We start from the raw sequence: 26,184 nt of genomic DNA on the forward strand, positions 1-26,184 counted from the left end.
GCCTAGAGGTGTGAAGAGTACGACTTGTTTTCTATTCAACTTATAAATGTTCAGTTTATTAACAGCTCCTAATTCCAATTGTGTTTCCTTAGTTTCTATTAATTACTAGATAACTGATGCCTTAAGGTAATAAATAGATTGAGTTAAGAGAAAATTTAGTGTGATTACAGCTGTATTGGGACGTGCGCCAGACATAACTTTTCTGTAATCTGTCGGTACGGTTGGTGCCAAATTGAACTTCTTTAAGTAAAGGATGATCCAAACATAAATCATAAGTAATGAGAAATGTTGTGATAATCGAATGTATATGGCGTTTGCAATTGGACGAAAACCTAATGGAAGCTTACTATTATAATTCATATTCTTGTGGCTTAACCGTAATGGTGTTTCTCTTAGGGTCAAACTCATAAAGTATTACAAGTTTTTTCGAAGTATTATGAATATGATCGTTGAGTTTCAATAGACATTATCAGATGGTTATCAGCATTTTTAAATGATACAAAGAAATAAGTTTGTTGTATTAAAAAGATTTTGAATCTCAACATGTCGCTACCATCTTTGTCGACATGTCTGGTCATGCTGTATCTGACTACCATATACCTTGACAATATTCCTGCAGCGTAGTTCACATTAAAAAAGGTTTCATACCATTGCTGTTATGTCCAAAGCGCTCTGTGTTATTTCTAAAACTAATTTTTTTTCAGATGGCATAAATCATTAGTAAACTAAGGACATTTAATATTGATAAAATGATATTTTTATACTATCGTGATAACTTGTTTTTAGCGATAAACCATATAAAAATATATATTTATCCATGATTTTTTGTTTAATGTTAGGCACAAAGTTGCACGATGATCTATTGAATACCGATTTTGAGCTTTTTATGCCATCATACTTATCGCTTAGTCACTGAGTACCCTGCTCTCAAAACTATTCGAGAGACGTCTGTGCTAGCCGACCCTAATTTAGAAGTGATAGACTATAGGAAAGCAGCTTGTCAACACCACGCACGGCCAATTCTTGAAATAATACTCTTTTTACCAACGAAAAGTGGGGTTGGACCACACTTTACAACAACAACTCCACCGCTAAAAGGGTGAGCGTGTTCGGTGACGGGTTTCAAGCTCACGATCTGCAGATTGTGACTCGAGCGCCATAACAACCAGATCATTAATTAATTTGGAGATTCAAACCTATCAGTTACTGTTACAAACTTATTACTGTTCACCAATACTTGAGGTATATCTTGAATCGCACTTACAGGCTTTCAGAGTGTGTATCTCCAGATAAAGTAAAGTATGTTATTATCCCTCTTATACAACTCAGCTTTATTATAAACCTATTGCTGGTTATATTTTCAAATCACTGAGACATTCTCATAATCATATCAAGATGTTACACCAAAACACAACTGACAGGAAAGAACATATCTAACAACTTAAAACAAACAATTTGTGTGAAGTAATATAAAATAAATTAATTTTAACCCAAAATCCCTACATCCCACACTTATAAAATTTCAGCAAGAATCCTTACAACGATGTGAGTTTGAAAACGAGCCTATAAATTAATATAAACTTGTTCATTGCGAAAAATATACTTGCGTAAGTAAATTATAGTCTCAAACATAATTCGCTGCTATCACTCAATGACGTGGACAATTATTTGATTTAACCAGCTTGTGATCTTTTGATGAAAGTAAAGAAAGCAATAAAAGAACAAACAAGTTTTCGATTTTTGTTGTATTTAATAGTTATTTGTAAAGGTTTTGTTAAATACGCACTGAAGCATCAATGTTGTAGTTTAGTTGTCGCCTAGACAATGCAGATATGTGACACGTGGTCGGCATGGATGGGAATAACTATCTTTCAGTATAGGTGGGTGTGTGGGTGGGTGGTCAGAGAAAAGTACTCAATCAGATGTCACAAATCTGAATGATGAACGGCTAAGAATGGCCATCATCTAACAGGACTAAACGACGTGTGTCCAAGGCGATAGCTAATGAATTTCTACACCCCAGAAGTTCTCCAACAGTTTTTCTTCTTTTGCTATTGTTAAAATAACAATTCTCTGTGTCGCATTTATACGTTGGCTGGTATAATAAGGTTTTAGTAATTTCGAAACAAATGTTCATTTTCCATTAAGTTACCTTCAAGTATAAAGTCAGATCAACTATAGAAAATAACAGTTGGTATTAAATATTCTATAAAGCATGACTTCAAGTATTTTAGTCATTCCTGTTCATAATTTACTTGATGTAAGTAAAATCTGACTTCCTGTATTTGTCGCATGATGAACATATGTTATCTGAGTGACACGAAAAAGCTAACCTTGTGAAGCAAAATTACATCATTTACATATCGAAACTTGAAGAAATGTGTATTAAAACTCAACATATCTTTACAAACATAAAATGTTATCTAAAAAACATGTTATCCTCCTAAATTACAAGGGATGGTTCATATTAAAGACATGAAACGGCTCAACGCATGTCAAAAATAAAGTGGATGGCACTGGAACTGCTTTAGGAATCTTGAACAAGAAGTGCTCTGAAGATATGCTTTAACACAGCTAGGCCCTGTAGGGCCAGGGTTTTAGGGCGCTTGCCTCGTAATCTGAAGATCGCGAGCTCGAATCCACGTCATACCAAACATACTTACGTGTGAACGTTATAACATTACCGTCAATACCACTATTTGTTGGTGAAAGAGTAGCCCAAGAGTTGGCGGTGGGTGGTGATGACTAGCTTCCTTCTCTCTAGTCTTACACTGCTAAATTAGTGCCTGAACGCGTAGAGAATCATCATGCAACTGTGCGTGAATTTCAAAACAAACAAACTTAGCACAGCTTGAATATGAAAAACGACATAATTTAATATTTAACAGTTCTCGAAGAACGAGACTGATGTACATAGGAAGCATCATGCACGTGGAGGAGTTGGTGAAGGGCAAGTTCCACGTTTGTGTTCGACAGGTTACATAAATTCTTGAATCTATTAAATGTGTAAAACGTGTGTAGAAACGACAAGCTATACGGAAAGATAAGTTGTTTTAAGTGTATTCGTATTGGAGAAAATTTATAACTTCACCCTTAAAGGATAAGTAATGCTAATAGTCTGAATCGCAAATTCTTTGATTCAGAGGTTACGCAGGAATTTTTATTTTACGTTGTTCAAATCATCCGCATAAAGTTGACCAACAGGCACGAGAAAGAAAAATATTTCTACAGAAAACGTTACTATTTTCGTTCCAACCAAAAGAACCACAAGAAACAACTGATTTCAAAATAACTTGTCCTCACAGTTGTGCTACATAACTTCAGTTGTCCGTTGCGTTATTCTTTGCTTTTCCAATTTCCGAGGAATGCCTTTGAGGTTTACTTCATGTCGTTCATTAACCAAGACAGACGATGCTTCTCCATCAAAAGGAAAATAGTCTATTACTAATCAAACTCCTATTTTTGTGAAATTTCTAGAACACAGCACCAGTTGATCATCCAGTACGTTAGTGTGTGTGTTTTTTCTTATAGCAAAGCCACATCGTGCTGTCTGCTGAGTCCACCGAGGGGAATCGAACCCCTGATTTTAACGTTGTAACTCCGTAGACTTACCGTGTATCAGCGGGGGACCCCAATATGTTGATGTCATTACCTAGTGTAACTCAGAAGCAACGACATATGTTTTATTGTTCACCATCCGGATACGTCCATTACCCTCGTAACAATCACAAGGAGCTTATACTTAACATAGTTTGACAGAGTTCAGAGTTTGCTGACGAGATCAATGTACGCTATAGATAACGTTACAAATGTCAATTCTGTACATTTTTGAGTAATGGGCTGATAACATGAAGTTAAAGTTAATTTCATAAAGATATAATATAATTCACAGAAAACACATTTAACCTGTTCATTTTGCCGCATATAAGGAAATACAATAATGTACAGGGTGGCCCGTAAGTCCCTACCCATCTTTCTCTAAATTTGCCAGTTATTGTGTCCAGGATGTCACCAGTATTCTTGCGCTCATGTACCCACATACTTGTCATAATACGCTCTTCAAGTGTAAATGGGCTTACAACAAATTTATAATACATGCGTAACTGAATATAGCATAATAACATATGGATGGGTAGGAACTTATGGGCCACCCTGTATATTCTCCACCTTATATATGCCCTGATATATAATAACACGTTTGCTAATAAACATATAATTTGTTACAACAACGTTAAGAAGTATTAAACACATAAGATACTTAATAAATAGGCCGGATAGCATTTGTTACTATGTGATGGTAATATTTTTTTATTAAGATAGTTATTTGAGTGTTTACGTTCCGTATTTTATGACCTTTCAGGTGGAATAAAGTGCATCTAAACTCAAAGAAATAATTTCGAACAGTAGGTGTTTTTTTCATCTTTAAGAGTTAAACATGACGCTCATGATATTAAAATGTGGGTGTTTCAGGTGTTTAATAAGCGCTTGAGTTTAAAGGTCGATTTTTGCCATTTTTATTTATTTTATTGTGATTCACAGCTACTTTAACTCCAAAGGTATAAAGCTATTACTGATTTATTTGAAAGGGATATAATCTAATACAATTAGCTTACGGCTTCTTACATTTCTTATCTCCTATAGCAAAGGGCCTGGCGTTCGACTCATAATCTGAGGATCGCGGTTTGAATTCCCGTCACACCAAAATGTGCTCGCCCTTTCAGTCGTGGATGGGGTGGTTATAATTTACAGTCAATCGCACTGTTCGTTGGCAAAAGAGTAGCTCAAGAGTTGGCGGTTGGTTAGTTGCTAAATTAGGGACAGCTGGCGCATACAGTCCTTGTGTAGTTTTCAGCTAAATTCAAAACAAACAAACCTGTAACAAGTTCTTTATTCGCTAATGTGGATGAAGCGCGTCTTCAGCAACGGATAGAGTAAAAATAATATGAAGTTTTGGAAAATCTATAAGTGTCTAAATGTAATAGGCTTTATACTAATGTCTTATGAAAAGTGTAATTAATTACAGTGATGTTTCGCCAGCTTAGAAAATCGTTCACATCATAACAAGCTAATTTAATAATGTACCTCATAAATATGACCTTGTATATTTTGATATTTTTTTCTGACAAATGACATATTACCATAATATCAATGATGACAGAAGGAAATACGTCACAATGAATAGCATCAATTTTTGTAGTATCCGCAAAACTAGTCTAGGTATAAACATATATCTTGCGCGTATTCATAACATCAGTATTACAGTCAAAAGCAATCTGTGTTTAACGTTGTACAATATAAGAAAATGTATAAGCCCAATTTCTTAATGTTGTTGTCTTTGTAGGTAAACCAATTGCATAATATTTGTTTAAAGACGTACCTTTAGACTCAATAAAATACAAAAGTTTGCCTTCTGGGAAATTTTTATTTGAAATATATAATATAGAACACAACACAGATGGCTATTATGAGACTAGTTCTCCACTAGAAAGTACTAAGAATGAAATAAGTGTAAATTCAGATGTTGCGTCATTTTCGTGAGAAATTAAAAAACAAACGTTTCGACTCACTCTATTCTGATGTAATACTCTTTTCATTCTTTAGTAATAACCTGAGAGACAAACTAGAATAATAAATCGTCCAATTCATTTTAAACCTAAATAGAAAATTCAATAGTATCTCTTCAACATGATCTCTACTAACAACAGAGCAACGCTTCGAAACACTCATTGTTTGGAAAACAACATATCTCATCAAACAGTGTAAGTCTGTGTATTTAAACTGTGTATCTCAGCTTTGTTCTTCTGTAGGTTTGTTGTTTGTTTTTTTTCTAATAAAGCAGAGAGATCAAACAATCAATGGCTGACTAGGTGACTCATTTCAGCACGGTTTTCCAATTATTTTTGACACTAAAAAAACGACAATAAAATACAATCAAAAGAATACTAAACTGATGTATGCTGCCTGATATACCTTGGTATAATTATTGTAGCGATCTATATAAATTTGAACATTATTTTTACATATATATTACATGTTTCGTAATTTATTATTATACTTTATAAGTGAAACCCTAAAAACCGATTAATTTAAGTCGTTTCATGACACTAAAGCGTTACTTTGAAGATCAACAAAGAGATATTTTTTATTTTTAGCTCTAGGTTTTTAAACATGTAGAGCAAAGTACGTTTGTTTGTTTTGAATTTCGCGCACGAGGGCTATCTGCACTAGCCGTCCATAATTTAGCAGTGTAAGACTAGAGGGAAGGCAGCTAGTCATCACCATCCACCGCCAACTCTTGGGCTACTCTTTTATCAACGAATAGTGGGATTGACCGTCACTATATAACGCCTCCACGGCTGAAAGGGTGAGCATGTTTGATATGACGGGAATTCGAACCCTCCCTTAACCAACTGGCCTCCAAAGTACACAGATAGGTACATATAATTGTTGGTGTTATAGGCAAAGCCACATTAGGCTATTTGCTGTATCAACCGTAAAGAATCAAATCCCAGATCTGAAGGCTGTAAGCCCATGTATTTACCGGTAAGAGTAATTCACTTTTATTGTAAAATTTAGTATATAGATATATTAAACCAAATTTTTAAGTTATAACTTGAACATTCTGACTGTGATGTCTTTCTTGTACACAAATCATAATTTCCAAGGACCAGGCGATCTTACTTGTCTGGAAGTTTCTGTTACAATATAAAACTAAACAAAGTTTTATTTTTTATCCATCGAATTAATCAGTTTTACTTTTCACAAGAAACACCCAAATAAAAATAATTGTTTAATGAACATGCTTTGACATAAATGGTAGCTATATATATAAATGTCATTAAGCAAGTATCATCAGTCTGTCAAGAACACTTTATAGATTGCAAATATCGCTATCTGTAAGAATGATAAAGATAACAGATTTGTATATCCTGACTATTCGGAACTGAATTATCCTTTCATTTAGAAAGAATGAAAATTACAAAGAAAAATTTTCTTAGTATACGTAATATTTCAAATGAAAAGAAGCATAATTACCAGACAATACTACAGCTATCAGGCGTACTAGGGTCTCAGTCATCATGATAATTAAGTAATGATAGGAGTAGATATAACAGTAAAGATGTCATTTATTATCCAGTAAACAATAGATATATTTGCAAACTGAAAATGTATGTTTTCCCTACCTATTCAATTATCAACATTTTTATGTGTTTTAAAAGCATGGCGTATATCGGTACTGTTTTTGCGAAATAACTAAATGATTATTATTATTTATATTATTATATATCTAAAATTAGTTTAAATATATAATATAATTATCAGTATTTTGTTATTTAAATCCTATAAATAAAGCCTGTTATCGCCTGGTGGTTATGGCACTCAACTCGCTAACAGCGAGTTATTGAATCTAATACACTCGGAGAACAAGCACGTTCTTTTCAACTATAGGCGAGATATAATGTTGTGGTCAATCCCACTGTTCTTTGGTAAAGATTAATGAGTCAGTAAACTAAGGACCCGACATGGCCAGGTGGTTAAGGCACTCGACTCGTAATCCGAAGGTCACGGGTTCGAATCCCCATCACACCAAACATGCTTGCCCTTTCAGCCGTTGAGGCGTTATAATGTGATGGTAACTCCCACTATTTGTTGAAAAAAGAGTAGCCCAATAGTAGAAGGTGGATGGTGATGACTAACTGCCTTCCCTCTAGTCTTACACTGCAAAATTAGGGACGGCTAGCGCAGATATACCTCGTGTAGCTTTGCGTGAAATTCAAAACAAACCACACCAATAAACTAAGAACGCTAGAATTCAAGATTGAGTTCTTCATGGTTCTCCAGTAGACACAGCACAGGATAGCATATGATGCAGCTTTGCGCTAAAAATAAAAAACAAACAAACACTGAATCATTCGCTGTACTCTAGCACTTCAAAATTAGAGACAACTAGCGCGTGTAGCTCTCATGTAGTTTTGCGCGAAATTCAATAGACAAACAAATCAGAAAAGTTCCCATCTGTTTTGTTTTGTTATTGTTATTTTTTTCGCTTGGCTCTACATGAGCAGGTAGTTGTGGTGTTAAACTCGAATCCCCGTCGCACCAAACATGATTTCCCTCTCAGCCGTGGGGACGTTGTAAAGTTACGATAAATCCCACTATTCTTTGGTAGGAGAGTAGGCCCAGGATTAGAGGTGGGTGGCGACGACAAGCAACTTTATCTTTAGTCTTACACTGCTAAATTAGGGAGGGTTATAGCAAGTAACCCTCATGCAGCTTTGGGAGAAATTCAAACGAACCAAACTTTTATATATGCTGAATGTCGTTTTGTTTTTCAAAATACTTTAACAAACTTTTTTTTATTTCATTTGGATACTTGTATTGAAAATAATATCTGCTTCAATCGTATATTTGTAACAAATCATTCACATATTTTAAGTGAATCAATCTGTCACTGAACGTTAACTAAATGGTTTCTGTACTCTCTTTCACTCTCATAATTCTTAATCCACAACCGTTCCTCGTCTAACAAAACCAAATTTCTACATTTGATAGACTTTATTCGATTTCTCAATAGCACCTAATCTGTGTATACTTTGACAAAAAATTCTTATTACGACTAAAGACACATTGAATTAGATGTACAAGCTGTGGTGGTTTATTACCGTAGTCCATCTAGTATTGTCAGTGGATTGTTCATAGTATCCTTGTAAGGGATGGTTCTTAGAATTCGGGTGGTTTGGTTGATAACTAGTTTCTAAAATCATTCCATTTTGTTGGTGATTGATTTCAACAACCTACGTGGTTTTGTTGGTGTTTCATTGAAACGAAGAAAATGATTTGATTGATTTTATAAAACGGTAACCGTCACGAAGTTTTGTTTTTAAATTAACAATTCCTGATACACAACTCCCTTTAAACGAGCGTTGATTCACTTCGCTGTAACTTTAGAGATGTTGGTGGTACTTGGCTATTATCACGATATAAGTATCAATGACAAAGTTTGTTATAATCCACGTAGAACTGTTTATGATTATAATCCATAATTTATGTACAGTTAGCGATACGTTCTTATAACACTTATTAATGTGTTTTTTTTTTATTTATAACTCATGTGGTCTTGTTAATGGTTTGTCTACATTAGCAAGGTATATTGTTGATGATTGTTCAATATAATCCATGTGGTATAGTTTGTGGTTGACTCCTATAATACGGGGCACGGCATGGCCAAGCGTGTTAAGGCGTTCGACTCGTAATCCGAGGGTCGCGGATTCGAATCCCGGTCGCACCAAACATGATCGCCCTTTCAGCCGTGGAGGCGTTATAATGTTACGGTCAATCCCACTATTCGTTTGTAAAAGAGTATCCCAAGAGTTGGCGGTAGGTGGTGATGACTAGTTGCCTTCCCTCTAGTCTTACACTGCTAAATTAGGGACGGCTGGCGCAGAGAGCCCTCGAGTAACTTCGCGCAAAATTTAAAACAGTCGCAATCGCAACAAACCTATAACACGTGTTATGTTGTTACTATTTTTTTATATATAAGTCGTATATTATTTTTGGTGCTACATTCCTGTAACCTTCAGACTGTGTCTGTTCTACCTAATGTTACCATGGCTGCTGTATTTATGGAAGTTTTAAACTAATGAAATATACTTTTTTTTAATTATGGTGTTAATAACAATTTTCTGATGCCAGTTTCAGGATTGTTTGTGATTGGTTATGATATTATACTAAAATCTTTCTTCAATTAATTAAGATCGATGTGGTTGATGCTAATTCATTTAATGTCTTTGGTAATGATGGTGATTATTTCAAATAGCTAAAAATAAAATGTTTATGAGTGATTAGTTTTGTATTTTTATTGATGGCTAATTTTTAGATCACGTGACATTGTTTTAATGGATTACTTGTATTATTTGAGTCCATGGCGTGTTATTTTAGAGATTTATTGTGCTCTTGTTCTTACGTGGTTCCTAATGTTCAAATGGTAATAATTTTTTCTGAGATCTAGAATTGAATTAAAACAGTATGTTTGATGGTGATTTCCAGGTTAAACATAATATTGCTAACGTTTAATTTGTAGGATCCATTTAGTATTAGTTATGATGTAAAATAAACGAAATGTTGTTGATTATAACTTCGAGAGATTTCTAGAAGCTTTTTACTACAATGGAATATAATGTGCTGATGGGTACCCAATATTTATTAAATAGTATATTTCACCCAAACTCAGAATACTTGGACATCTTTATGTGTATTTATATTTATTATGAACAAAGAATGGATACAAATAATCATCAAAATACCTTTATTTGTAGCAGCTCTATAACGTTCAACGCATTTAACTTTTAGTCTATTCATCCAACCAATATGTCTGAATTCTTAATTTTTTTAAATCAATTTGCTTTTTATTTATTATTATTATTATTGCCTATACGCTTAGTTGTTAAATAAACAAAGAAACACTTGTATGGTACGTTACAAACTTACCTTGCTTTGTTTCTAATGAAATTTCTGTTCGAACCATAATTCAGCAATTCAATCGCCTTTAGACATTGTCTTCTGATTAAAGCACGGTCATTTTATCTAATTGCTTGCTAATAAATATTTGCATGTTGTTACGAAGAAACATTTGTAGTACTACGAACAATTATGACTTCTTGCTTATGTGAGGTGCATAAATCAAATCCAAAACATATTGGAAAAAAAACCCAACAGAAACAAAGAGTATAGGCCATACATAATACGTGTCTTTCTTTGAGATATTTAAAACTTTTCCTTTATAATAAATTGCAATGAACACTTTCAAAACATCAACGACAAGGGATGTAATTTAACATGACCAGAGTTAGTATGAATGAATGCAGGTTGACGTGTCTAAGTTTATTGTAGCCATGGTGAGAGAATGTACAGAAAATATCAACAAAAAATCTAGTCGAGTTCAAAAGATCGGAAACTCGAACGATATTTAATAGCTGATTGATTTTCTTCAGAAATAAAAGACAATAAAAGATTTGTTTTAGTTATGATTCCCATTGTAACTTTTTGTTCGATTTGTGCTTGAAAATTACAAGTGATTGACGGAGTTGATAAATGTTACTAAATTCTCCTGATTTTAATATAAATTTTTAGCTTACTCTTCATAACTGTCTGGCAAATTGTGACTTTCATACAGGACTAGCTATATGATTGGAATGTTTTATACTAGTGTTCTAAATATTATAATGTTTTTAATCGAGTATCAAAGTTAGCTATATGTATAAGCTAAAATTTTTATTTTTTATTTAAAAACTACTCGAATCACTTTATGTAATGTTTACAGACATTTTCATCTTGTTAACACTAGTCAATAATAAAATAAAAATATAAATTTTGTATATGTCTCTCGGTGGATAAGTGAGAGGTTTACGGACTCAAAAGGAAAAACCTGGGATTTTAGTCAGCGATCTGATATGAACACAGATAGTCAGTTCTGTAGTTTAACAATAAGGAAATAAATAATATTTTTATATTCACTTTCTTGATAATAATTGAGTATAACCACGTTCGTTTCAACGTAAAACTATATAACGGGAGATATGTTTTCAACAGGAATCGAACCCTAAAATTTGGTATTACAAGCCCTGAACTCTACCACTGAGACACTACTTATATGATCATAATAAGGAAAGTACTTTATTTTGTACATTAGATTTGTGTGTTTTCTTATATCAAAGCTGCACTGGGCTGTCTGCTGAGTCCGCCGAGGGGAATCGAGAAGTTAGATTTAAAAAGACACGAAATCATCTGTTTCAAATTTTAATTTGTATTAGATCTTCTAAACTCATTATTTTGTACTAATTTATTTTATTTGTGCTGAATATTTCTTTCAGAAGCTTATTAATTATTTTTTTACGATTTATTTAAGATTATTATGCACCTTAAGCCTTTTATTGTAAAATTCTAAAGATATCTACGGATTTATTTTAAAATTCGGTTTTCCATTAAGATGAAATACAATCAAAGTATTATTATAGGATTGCTTGTAAACCTTCTGATTTGAGTTTTCCACAATCATAGCTGATTAGATCATTTTGCTTATTTATTGTCAAATCATTCATTCGCCTCAAAATAGCCGCCAACAGAATAAATGAGAGTCACTTCATAATTTATAGCTGATATTTACACTAAATAGTAGCTCAAAGTCATAAAAGTTCTCATAAAAATTCTTAGGTCTTGGTTAAACCATCTGAAAAACATTATTAGAGTGAAAAAAGGTCATAATTATACATAATTCAAATTTATTACAACGCGCCTTAAGAATATCGGTTTCCAATGAATTTGGCCAAACATGGCTAGAGGCATAAAGTGCTTGACTAACAATCTGAAGGTCGCGGGTTCGAATCTCCAAATATTCCCGCTATTTCATCCATGGGGGCGTTACAATGTAATGGCTAACCCCACTATTCGTCGGGATAGAGTAGTCCAAGAGTTAGCAGTGGATGGTGATGACTAGCTGCCTTCTCTCTAGGCTTACACTGCTAAAGTAGGAACGGTAATGCAGAAAGCCCTCGTGTAGCTTTGCACGAAATTAAAAACATATCAGTAACCACGAATTTCAAATATTTGACAGAATATCTCATAAGTATTTTAATAGCAATTATAAAAATAACAATCATCATAAATTCATACCTTACGCTTATTAAATGTTAACTCTATTCATCAAACTGTGATATTGATCAGGTCTTATTGGAGCTACACATCCTGTATTTCTATAACCAGTAAGTAACAAACAATGACCAATAACAGTTAAAAGAATATGTGAACTGAAGATTTAAAAAAAATGCGCACTAGATCTTTTACATAATTCTAAAACATGTTGGAAGAGCTTCATTAAAAACTGCAATGGATCAGTAATGCAAAACGAAATATTTTAACCAAGCCACAACTATTTAAGATATGTTATTTCAGCAGCTGGTTGAAATCAAAGGGAAAATGTGTTTAATATTAAGAATCTAATAATTCGTTCCAATTAGCATAATTAGAAGTAGTGTGTGTTTTTCTTATAGCAAATCCACATTGTGCTATCTGCTGAGTCCATCGAGGGTGATCGAACCCTTGATTTTAACGTTGTAAATCCGTAGACTCACCGCTGCACCAGCTGGGGCCAAACATGTATGAGAAGAAAATGTTGATAACTACAAAGTTTCCAGTGTTATATGAGCTACTTACACAAACAACAGTATCATCATTAGTGTAATTATTCTCAGTATTTATATCTTTAATTCGAGGGTTAAGAGTTTTATTTTATTGTGCAAAAGATTAACACTTCAAAGAATTGAGGAGAAACTGGACTATTATACGTTTTACGTATTTGTGAAACACAGTTGTGTTGTGTTACTCCATTCTGTAATTATGATATTTTATCAAATACCGACAGTTTTAAGTATCAATTATATAAACACTTAGAAAGTTTGGTTATTCTGTCATAATTTTGTTAATGTATATGATTTATAATTTGTTGTCTTACGAAAAAACATTATTGGTATGTTAATAAACAAGCATATCACATCTTATCATATTCTATAATAATTAATCATTTTATTAGGTTAGCTAGTTTTGTTGTATGTTCCTTTTTCTGTTTAAGTTTACGAGTGTCTTTTCCATATGCATGAGATTTTATTATTTATTCTCACATTAAACTTTGCTAAATATATGTTTTAGTCATGACGAGGTTTAAAATCATATAACTATCAAAACAGAAGCAAAACGGCCCGGTATGGCCAAGCGTGTTAAGGCGTGCGACTCGTAATCTGAGGGTTGCGGGTTCGCATCCCCGTCGCGCCAAACATGCTCGCCCCTTTCAGCCGGGGGGCGTTATAATGTGACGGTCAATCCCACTATTGGTTGGTAAAAGAGTAGCCCACTTACACTGCTAAATTAGGGACGGCTAACACAGATAGTCCTCGAGTAGCTTTGTGCGAAATTCAAAAACAAACAAACAAACAGAAGTAAAACTTTCGTGCAGTGAAAAACGAGTAATCTAAGACTTGTTATAAAACTATGGTAAATTGTCAACGTCAATTCGCAACCGTCTAGTTAATTTCAGTGAAACCTAATAAAATTTCTAATGAGCATTTTTTAAAATTCTTTATCTTCAGTCTTTGTTCGTAGCTTTAAATTAAAATATCTACAAAACTGATATATGATATACAAGTCCAGGACTTTTGTAACGTCAGTAGACACCACGATTTCTTTTATGACTCATGCTTTTGTGATAACACTATAAACGATATATTTCTTGTGACATGAGACACCAAATGTTATGACATTAGAAATAATTTGTCATGATAATAGTAATCATGTGTTTGTTATGATACTAAAAACTAATAGTGTCGATACTAGAAACCAACAATGATAACACTATAAACGATATATTTCTTGTGACATGAGACACCAAATGTTATGACATTAGAAATAATTTGTCATGATAATAGTAATCATGTGTTTGTTATGATACTAAAATTAATAGTGTCGATACTAGAAACCAACAATGACAAAATATAAAATGTTTTTCCTTGTATCATAACATTGTTTATTATGAAGTTAAATTCCCTAAAATATTTTGACTTCAGAAAAACATTAGTTTATCAAGATAATAGTAAATATGGTTTTAACCAATATGCCAACATCCATGTTTTAGTTATAACTCTAGAAATGTTTGTTACATTATACTCCACGTTTTATATGAAGCCAGAAACCTTGTGTTTGTCATAACTCTAGAAACTCTAAATATAAGTAACGACATTAGATAAACAACTTGTTTGGTATATTACTGCAAACAATGTTTATTTTCATGTCTTTAAGCACGAACTGGTTATTACGGTTGAAGTATATTTACTCAAACAATACCATGTGATGACGGGAAACCCACTTGAAGTAACAACGTATCTCAGGTCGGCTGGTATGAATATTCACACTTTTACTAATAAAAGCAGAGAACAACGTTTCGACCTTCTTAGTTCAAATTCAGGTTAACAAAAACTCCAGTAAAGACCTTTTTAATATATCGTCAGATTTCACATTTTTATGATAGTTTGCTTTAACTGTATTATCGCTATTTTCTTAACCATTTCATATACAAATTACTAATTTTGAAACACAATCGACTTTCACACTTCTCATTATTGTCCATCGTTTGTTCCAGTTGTTATTTGTTTTTAAGAGACAACGAAACTAATATGTAATGAATTTTTTCTTTATTTTCAATAACACTGCTGGATAACTATAAATCTAAGATCACATTTTTAAACATTGCTATGTCACGTTTTATATTTAGCTTCTAAACTCACTTATTTTGAGTTAAAATAAGGTATTCCCCAGTTATTACAAATATTTTTCATGTTGGCGTTTACCATATACATTACAGAGATATAAATATCGCCAAATTGTTTACTTTTATTTGCTAATACCTATTACTTTTTTTTTTATTTGCTAACAGTAAATCATCCAAACATCATTTCAATGTCATTCTGAAACACGAAAGAAATGTTCCTGAAATGTTTAAATTAATTAATTTAATGTTCTCGGTTGTATCAAAACAATTAGTTAGACTGATATTAAAATGTCATATTTTTTTATACCTCACGGTTTGGAAAATATTCATAGCATTAACAAAACTACCAAGATAAATTAAATACAAACCAGAACCTTTCTGTTTGAAATTCATTTCTATTTAATCAATCAATAATAGAATTTCAATATTAAACAATCCACTAAGTATTTCAGTTTGGAAGAAACAAATACACATACATTTACTAAAACTGCTTATAATGATATATATTTGAAATATTCGAATCAACTTTCTTTACAAATAAATAAATAATAGCTTTGTATTACCAAAAAATCAAATCAGTTAATGTTGAATAAAACTTAAGTAAGATATCCACAAAGGTTGAAGGAGACCTATATCTTACTTTTGAATCAGTGAATATGTTTCCTTAAGTTTATCTGAACACATATGAGTAAGAAACCACGAACGCTTCGTCAACAGTTTACATCATGAACACAGATACGTTTCATTATGAGAAAGAACCGCAGGTAAACGACTCTTACTCCACGGTTTATGCTAGAGGTGTATTTAACAAGAGAATATGAGGAATAATATCTATGTGTATGTTGTGGGCGTCAAGTGTATAGATTTGAAATAACGCAAGGGAACTCACTTAAAGACGTCTATAATGATATCCTACCTGAGGCACTACCTACAGTTGAACCATTTCTTCTTTGGCGGGCTAAAATAGAGCACACGTTGTGTGGCCTGCACTGCCAATAGTGTGCTATGGATAATAGAAATAAGAATTTGTTGAAACGGTCTGTTCATATAGTAATTTTCTAGGGTTGATCTCTCTAGGAATAATTTATCTAGCGAAGAATCTAAAATATCTCTCTATGTATCTTCTTACCTATCTTGTGAAAGGAAAGCTCATAAATGCATTTAAAACTTAATTGAAAAATTTCGTATGAAATGTTTATTAAATATTGATTAAGTGTTTATTAAATATTTATTAAATATTTATTAAATGTTTATACTGTTTTATAATAGTTCAAGTTTTCATTTACAAACTTCGTTTGAGAGCTTTTCATAAAACAAAAATTGAAATATTTTTATCGACGATTTATTTCATTGTATCATATTTTATAAGCAAATATTTCATGCTCTATAAATATTAGCATATTATTTCAGGTTATCTATATCTGGGTTTTACTTTTCATCAGTTACTTTTATCAGTTCTATTTCATTTTATTGAATAAAATATTTGTTCCAAGAAAATATGTATATGAATATTTTACCTAACCCGGCATGGTGAGGTGGTTAGGGCTCGTGACTCACAATATGATAGTCGCAGATTGAAATCCCCATCACACCAAACACGCTCGTCTTTTCAGCCGTGTGGACGTTATAATGTAACGGTCAATCCCACTATTCGTTAGTAAAAGAGTAGTCCAAGAGTTGGTGGTGGGTGGTGATGACTAGCTGCCCTTCCTGTTGTCTTACACTGCTAAATTAGGGAAAGCTAACATAGATAGCTCTCGTGTAGCTTTGCGCAAAATTCAAAACAAAACACACCAAAATATTTTACCAGTTTATTGATCTTTTATATGTAAGTGTTAGAGACGTTGTAGTTTAAAAACAGTTTTTCACCAAAGTCAAGGATGTTTCCAAACTACTTTTTGAAGTAAAATTGTAATTTTCTGTAGTGCGTTTTTGCAGTTATATTAGACGCTTCTAAAAATAATAATTAATCATCAACGTCATATGAATGTAAACCTGAATTTTAAATTTGGAAACAAGCTCCATTGGTAAATATGTTGGATATTTATTATGTTTCACAAGCTCCATTGGTAACATCATATGTTAGATATTTATTATGTTTCATAAGTTCCATTGGTAATGTCATATGTTGGATATTTATTATGTTTCACAAGCTCCATTGGTAACATCATATGTTGGATATTTATTATGTTTCACAAGCTCCATTGGTAACATCATATGTTAGATATTTATTATGTTCCACAAGCTCCATTGGTAACATCATATGTTGGATATTTATTGTTTCACAAGCTCCATTGGTAACATCATATGTTGGATATTTATTATGTTTCCATACGTAATTTTCTTGCGTGAATGAACTGTTTAAGATTCCAGTTGCTATTTTCGATAAGAGCCATAAACAGATAAAAATCAAGTGACAATCCGCAGGGGGAAATATAAACATAATTCCATGATTAAAATGACTGTATCTTAAGAAGTACATTTTCTCAGGGAACACAATTTTGCTAGAGGCATTTTGATAATATATATTTTGTTCAGAAAAGTAGGAATAGTTACAGCGTGTTTCAAAATCGAATTTCACTTCATATGTAACGCGCTTTTTGGCAAACTATTACTATGTATTTGTTTCATCTTGTTTCTTCCAATTTATTAATATTACAAAATTGGTGGTTTAAATCAAATGAAGTTAAGTGTACAGGATATTGCATAATCACTAACAAATGTCCAGGGCAAAAGTTATTTACAATAACTTCATTTAAATATGAACTTGATTCTCTAACTTAGAATGAAAATTATTTGAACACCTTGGTGACAGTTTTTGAAACGCACCATGTTACATTCCAGCTTTTCTTAGTACAACCTATGATTCAAACTATGTCTATAGTGAAATTTATTCCTTCTAGAAAACATCATATTTAAGATATAATAATTTTTAACAAAACTTTTATTGTGACAACCCTGTAATTAAAGAAAGTAACCCAAAGTAATATAAGAAATATAAGTTATCACATGCAATAAACCACAGAAATAAATTTTATACTTTTCATTTCGTTATCCATTTTTGGGAAAATTACTTTAGTATCCTAGAATTGAAAAAAATAAGAAAAAAGTATTCAGAATTCCCATAGTTTAGTTTTTGTATCATTGGATCCTTTACAGGCTTTGCTTTGTGGCTTTACTTGGAAAACATCCTTTATAAAATGTTAAGCTATCCTATGAGAAGTAATAAATAGGAAATTATTTTAGTATATGTCTAATATTTATCTATGTTTACTTGACTTTTGACAAAATTGATTTGGTATTTTCTATAAAATCTCTAGAATTCCACGTAATAAAAACGAAAATTATTATTAAAAGATTGTGAGGAAGACCCACAAGATAAGTTTGGAGCTATTAGATTTGACTAAACCAGTTTGCTTGAAAATGAGTATTAACATACAAGGAATCGTCCAAAACAAACATTTAAATTCGCGTTTATGAAATTTTTAAAGTGACGCCCTAGTGTTGGTGTTAAGGGAGTTGGGTTTTGTTAATTGAGAACAAAATATTCTTTTAGATTTTTGTAATTTTTCAACTTCACCCATCTATACGGATACAAAGGGTAACTCTCGGAATTGGATGTATGATTATGCCTACACATTGACAAGAGTCCACGAATCTACGAAAGTCGTTCAAAACTATGTGTGTTAAATCTTTTGTATAGCTGTCTTCCAAGAGTTTGCGCACTTAGTTTCCTAAAACATATAACTTCACAAAGCAAATCATCATTCGTAATTCCAAGTCTATTGACTAAGTCATCAGCAAGATTGACCACCTTTTCTGCCTTAACACTAAAACACCATTTTTTCTTTTTCATATTTTTATGTTCATTATAAAACAACTCTGCAAATAATTAATGTACTAATTGATCTCAATTATACATAATTGGAATGAATATTAGTTCAGTCACGGAAGACAGTTATGCGAGACACGACATGACTCTTTAAGTGACTGGTTAAGTGTTTGCTAAAAGTAACTGGTGCGAGTTAAATTATTTCAACTAAATTGGATTATAAATAAAATATTGGACTGTAGCTTCTAGATTATATAGAAGTACAATAAGTTCAAAGTTTTTCATTAGTAATATCTTTACAATTATCGTCATTAAATGAACCTTAATAAGCGAGCTGTATTTTGTTCCAGTCCTCCTCACCAGCTCAGAGAATTGTTAGAAAACAAGTCGTATTGAAGTAACACTTACAAGGAGTCAACATTTCACGAGAAATTATTTTAATTTTCTACCGTTGTTATAGTAACAGCTGTTCGCAGGAAATGGCAAACATAAACAGTATGTTTGTATAGTCCTAATAATAGTCATTCTGGACTTAAATACCAGTAATTTCAAACGCTTAACACAAACGACTGTAAACAGTGAAGAATGAAAACTATAAGTATGCTTTTGTGGAATCTAACTGAATTTTATTGTAATTTTTTTTAATTATTACAACTAATGACCTATGCCATCAAAGCGTTTATTCAATATATTCTAGCTTAAATATATAGGTACAAAGGAGTTCCTATATCAAAGAGGTAATATCGTAATATATGTAAAATGAGCTAAGCCTAATAGGTTATAAAACAATGAATGCTAGAAGTGTTTATCGTCAATATATAATTTGTCGTGCAAAAGTAATCAAGTTTGCTTTTTCTTCTGCCAATAAAAATCCCTTAATTAAGCAAAACGTTTAAGAAATTGCTAATTACTTTTGATTTAATAAAACACTCACAACGTTTTCAGTCTATCACTTTAGTAAGAGCCATTTTTCAATAATTGAAACCTATGTTGTTTTTTGTTTTGGTTCAACTAACTTATCAGGATCAAAACTTTTGTTCTGTGTATTTTTGTTCTTCACATTTCACGGATTACAAACCTATACGTAACTTTATAGAACTAAAATTTCTCTATAAGTAGTAGAAATAAATAAATTAGTATACAGAAAAATGTGAGCCATTGAATAAAAATAAAAACAGATATTTAGATAGGTATAATAGACAAGTTCTCCAAAGTATAACACTGGGTCTGGTTGGGTTTTGTTTTATAGTTTCTTATTTTGGTTATTATAAAGCGCAAAGCTACCTAGACAATGAGCTGTCTGTGCTGTTAACGTTATAAGTCTACTGACTTTCCACTGAACCATCAAAGGGGGCTGTTTGGTTTATTTACCTTTTTTATATCTGATTGATCTTTATTGTCAGGTAAATATATTTACGTAAGTTGAATTTACTTGTGAGAAGACTGTGTAGATATTAAGCAGCCTTTAAAAGACTCAGTTCAAACTTTCTCTATTATAAGACTAATGCATTCGTAAAAAGATTTCAGTTATTAATTAAGTAATTTCTTGCTTTTCTTATAAAACAATCGTTTATATTGTCGCTTTAATAGTTGGTGATTAAATTAAGAACAACGTGACATATATTTGCTAAATTTATCACCGTGAAAACAAATTGTAGGCGATTTATGCCAGCTCCCAGCGTCAACGGCATCTATACCTAATACGGTAATAGGGCGGGGCTACTTTTGGTCACCCTCAGCAAGAAAACTGAAGTCTCAGCTTCAAAATTGATGTAAGATTTTCATTGGCTGCAACTTATAATATCGTCAGCTGTTTCTTTAGGATGTAGCGCTAAGCAGATTTAGGCTATTATTAGTTATAACACGTATTAATAGTTTTCCTAGCTTCTTCTAAACGACGACTAGATTAAATTTTTCGTCAATCCAATAACGCGTTTTTTGTAAGTCCTTGGTACATATTAGTAAGACAAGAAGATAAAATGAAAACCTCTTCCACCAGAAGGTGCTACCTGATGGAGTGGCAGTAATCGTCTGATCGACGTCGAGAAACGTTCACTAAATTCGTAAGTTATCTCGCCTAATAGATATCTCAATACAACTTGTTCCTACGACTGAAGAAGTCTATCACTTTAGTCAAAGCGAACAATGAACCTTAAAACAGGATTTTCTTCACGGAGCTCGGAACCGTTGTCTACAAGTAATTTTCTTATGAATAGTAAGTTGTTATGCATGACAAGTTTTTGACTTTGGTTTGGTTTTTGTTTTCAAGAATGAATTCTGCCGTGCAGAAAACTATCGTTTATAAGAAAACAAAATATTATGAAGGTTCTCAAATTTGCCTTAATTTATTTGAGCATCGTATCTCTGTAATAAACACAATTAAATGATGGCGAAGAAGCTCTCCTTTAAATAGATCGTGATATTTATTAAACTGTACACAAAAGAGCATTGTGTGTTGCTGAAAGTTACAGAGAACTCAACAGGTTTTGAGTATGTAAACCTAACACTTAACTTTTGAAGTAAGAGCTCTGAAATATGATTAGTTCGTGATTAACTAATCACGATAGTGAATTTTGTTAAAGTTTATGTAACATGAATGAGGCAATTTCAATTTTTTTTAATGTTAAAAAGATTGCTTGAGTACTTTAAAATGTGAAATTTGTTATCTCTTGTGTTACGGCGTGTTACGGCATTCCATTGAAAAGGAGTCTATTTTGAAGCTGTTTAATATTATTTAAAAGTAGCGTCATTACCTTTAGTTACTTTAAACTATTCACTTTGTTAGTACGATATGTAAATTATCTACTTTGAAACAGATCTATTTACTATAGTTGTTATATAGTAGATCACTTTTAGATATCCAACGTCTTATTGTCTTTAGATGTAATAGTATCCACAGACGTAACTCCTCATAAGTTATTTTTGGGGAGGAAAAGGGAAACGTAAGATGGTGGAAAGAAAGGGGAGGTACATAAATTATTGTAGTTTTGTTTTATTTTCTATGAATATATCAGAGCCACACACTTGGTTACAGATATTGAAAAGAGAATGGAATCCTAGCGTATTTCCTAAAACGTCGAGTACAAGAATACAGTATTACGTTTTATAGCTTTGAACCTAAAACTACTAGTTTTGGTATACAGTCTACGTTTCATTAAAATGTATTCCATTGTTATAAATGATGTTGAATAGTTTGCACGTGGTTATTACCAAACTTTAATCGGGTACGCGTCAAGATACCGGATGACTCCATTTCCGATCTAGAGATAGAGAATCCGTTTCAAACACATTCTGAAAATTAATTTTAAATATTCACTGTGAATTAATAGTAAAAACAAATGTGTGGTAAATTTTTAAAAACAGAAAGACATCACAAATGAAAGGCTTGAATTTTTCCTTATTAATTTAGAGATGTTGTGAATGAAAACGTGTTTATTTCTGTTGATCTTATATTATAATACAGTTTGATTACTAAACAAAACAGACTGTGTGTCAGTTCATCAACAACAAACAGTAAAATGTTACAAACCTCAAAAAAATAAAAATACCTTAAGCTTAATCTTTGCTGAATGTTTTCCAAAAAGTAAGTTTTAGACTTTTAAATTAAAAATTATTTTTTTTAACTTTGTTCTAGTTCATACGATCACTGAAATTATAGTTTTCTACAAGTCCTTCTCCTGGTTGGGATTATTTTTGCAATATTTGAATGACGTTCGAGTAAAAGATTTAGCTCAGAAGTAAATCCGTCTACAATTATTGTTTTCATCAATAAATACGGAAGTTGTATACGAGATCATAGTCACGTGGAAATTAAGACTTTTTATCTTCTATTTACTTTACTTTCAAGATCTGGGAGTTTATCAAGTGAACGTAAGAGTAACTCGTCCTTGATATTGTGGGAGCGAATTAACAAAAACTGTTTCTGGTATTAAATAACTTAAAAAACATATAAATGATTCAAGGATCCGTGTGCATATATTTCCTTTGTAGTAATATTATCTTATACTACAGAACTTCTCCAACAAAAACGTATGAAATTTTTGTCAGTTCAGTGGCTGATATTATTTTGTAATTTATAATAACTGATATATATAGCTAAACCATTATTTGAAAAACAACAAACGTCTATGTATTCTCGCTTATAGCTGGTAAAGCTCTGGACCGATTATCTCCAAACCTGGCGCGTACCGTTAGTGCTTCTTGGAAAATAACGTCGAGGGTCAGCATTTGGATCTCTTTTTTATATTACGCCTCAGGCGTCCCTACATCTATCTCGTGCGTTGAAAGGGTGCCTCAGTTAATACATATGTATAAAAGAACATAGACTTGGAAAAAAATGGAATATTAAACTTCCAAAGATACTGGAAGATAAGGAAATTCTACCTTATTCAAGGATATCTAAGCATCACATGTGTATTCGCTCATACCCTCATGTATATATCCATTTTGTTTGTTTGTTTATAATGTTCGTGTATGCTGAGACAAAAGTTAAAGTGGCAAGCTTTATCGAATCGCTGGAAATAACAAAACGGTTGACTATTGTCATTTTTCATATTTAAAACCAATGAATTTGACTGTTGTCACGGATACCCCGAAGAAAGCATATAAAAACTAATAATTCATGCACAAACAAATGCAAGTAACTAAACTGACTGGGGTTGTCATCATTTAAATAGTACCTGATCGAGTAACATATTAGTAAAAACATTTGACAACAGTCTAGTATTTCATAAATAAAACACTAGTTGTTTGTTAGATAAAATGATAACGTAATAAAAAAGTTTGTATTGTATAATAAAAACTAAATAGCTCCGTAATTATCTTCGGGAAATGTTCAACCGAGAGTGGATATTAGATAATGAACAATATTTCATGGCTGGGGATATAACGACATAAAGATAGTGGGAAAAGCGACTGACTTAAAAACGCAATCATTCTATCTAATTACTAAGAATCGTCGTCGAAAAGTGCAACATTAACAATAATTATCAAATACAGCACATTTCACTCGAGATAATCACATCCTTTGGTAATTACGTAGATTCCTATTAGTGAATATTTGAAGCAGAAAAACAACAAATTTCAGAAAGTTTCATTTGTCTTTATAGTAAAGCTAAAACATAATTAGATAGTTTTGAAGCATCATAAACAATGACAGTACTGCTTTAATGTGATTTCCGTTACAACTTTCATTAGTGCAGCTTAAACGTCATTGTGTGATGTCATAGTATTTTATAAGCCTAATCAAAGCTATGTAATTATAAATGGAGTGATAATCCATGGTGTTAAGAATGGAATTTCACAAGCTCTATTTCTCTATTAATGATATATGTAGTAATAGGAAAGCAACATAGCTCACTACTGATTTACCTTGGCTTTACGCCCTGCTTTAATAAAGTCATAATTTTTGTTTCATAAACATCATATTTTAGCTACACTTGCTATAGATAATAGTGTTTTCTGCTTCTTTATTTTTATTGATAGAGACAAGAAACTAGAAATTAAGCGCAATCAGATAGCTTTTCATGGGCGGGGTCTTATTTAACTCTGACAAAGTGATACACGAAGATGTTACATCATTAGAAAACTGAAGCCACATTCTCGTAATACTCAGTCATAAAAATTATCCATGTGCGAAGAATTTGTAATTAACTTTTCAGCTAAGTTCCAGGCAACATTTACTAACTCGTGGAGTGGATTTTTCGTGGCATCAGGTGGATCTGATTCATCAAGCGTGTTTGCAGAGATCATCGGAACAATAATCAATAGATGTATGTAATAACGATTTATATACTTAGAAGTTTTAAATTATTATTGCTTCACGTAATTTAAAAACAATAATAAGCACCGTCATTATACACATTTCAAAAGCGTATGCTGGTTTTATATCTTTACTAAAATCTATATTTAAAATGAGAAAATGCTAGAAGCAAAATTTCACATACTTCAATATGCATTTACACAGTGATATTATACCGATTTAACTACGTGGGACCGATATATGATTTTTATCTAGATAATAATTACTTTCAATATGTGATTTCGGACTGGTTAAACTCTATACGCAAAAACTTGTTATAATGATTTCATTCTGGACAATTTCGTTACTGAATACCTAGTGGCTGATTATATTCTACATGTTATTTGCTTACTCTGCAAATAGTGAGTAACGAATTGATGTATGTCTACGTATACTATACACTATTCTATGTGTGTTTTACATATATTCTTTTATAGACATTTGTAATAATTTCATATTCGTTTGATTTCAAATAACTAATAGCGTAAAGTTGCATACAAATAATTCTTTTTTCTCTGTAATATTTCTTTCTCTATTTTGATGAAAATTCTCAGGGGTCCCCAGTTGATATAGTTGAACTTTTGTTGTTGTTTTCACTACAAGCCTTTGTTTTAAATGGATTTGTATGGAAAAGGTGTATTTGGGGTACTAAGATAAGAGAATAAAAAACTCTAGCTATTTTTTATGGTGATATCAAGAAAAATGTGAATACGTTAAATAGTTATTTAGATGTACCTAAGTAAAATGCATATAATGAAGCGATAGTCCATTTAAGAACACTTGCTGATGTACTATACTTTTGTATATTTATAAAGCCCTAGTGTCCATGTGTCATGTTGTCCACAGCAGCAACTTAAAGAAAAAATATTAGTGATCATTATTTTTCTAGTCTGGAAACGTGTGCTCCAAAGTGCCATGGCAGAAATTTTTTTCGTTTTGTAAGAAACATCTTTTAAAATTAAGAGAAGTATACAGTAGGATTCTCTGAACTGTAAAAAAGTGACGTGTTTTTAATCCAAGTTCGTACTCGAGGTTCCATTAGTTACTTTGGCGCCATGAGGTGTTTGAATGAAATATTTTTCGGCAAGTTAAAACCCAATGAAAAAGTCTGATTAAAAGTTATCACCATGATACTTCAACCAAAATATTATGCTTCTCAAGAGAAAGGTTGGTAAATGGAGATCCAAACTGTAAACCAAAGAGAGAATGCTGCCAGAAAGACCTAGACTGAAATATTAT

At 32.1% G+C, this 26,184-nt stretch overlaps 1 protein-coding gene across 2 annotated transcripts in view; it reads left to right on the forward strand.

Moving 5' to 3' along the window:
- LOC143245626 (homeobox protein ARX-like) overlaps window positions 1–26,184 on the forward strand; it is a 154,160-nt gene that overhangs the window by 50,756 nt on the left and 77,220 nt on the right. Inside the window, exon 1 of one of the 2 annotated variants that reach the window (XM_076491985.1) lies at window positions 20,999–21,360. The exons of the other annotated variant lie outside the window; for it this stretch is intronic. Coding sequence (XP_076348100.1) covers window positions 21,291–21,360 — 70 coding nt within the window. The 5' untranslated portion in view covers window positions 20,999–21,290. Of the gene's footprint in view, window positions 1–20,998; window positions 21,361–26,184 lie in introns of those variants that run through there. 2 annotated transcript variants of the gene reach the window in all.

The sequence above is a fragment of the Tachypleus tridentatus genome, chromosome 1 (assembly GCF_004210375.1).
Source record: "Tachypleus tridentatus isolate NWPU-2018 chromosome 1, ASM421037v1, whole genome shotgun sequence".
Taxonomy (NCBI): Eukaryota; Metazoa; Arthropoda; class Merostomata; order Xiphosura; family Limulidae; genus Tachypleus; species Tachypleus tridentatus.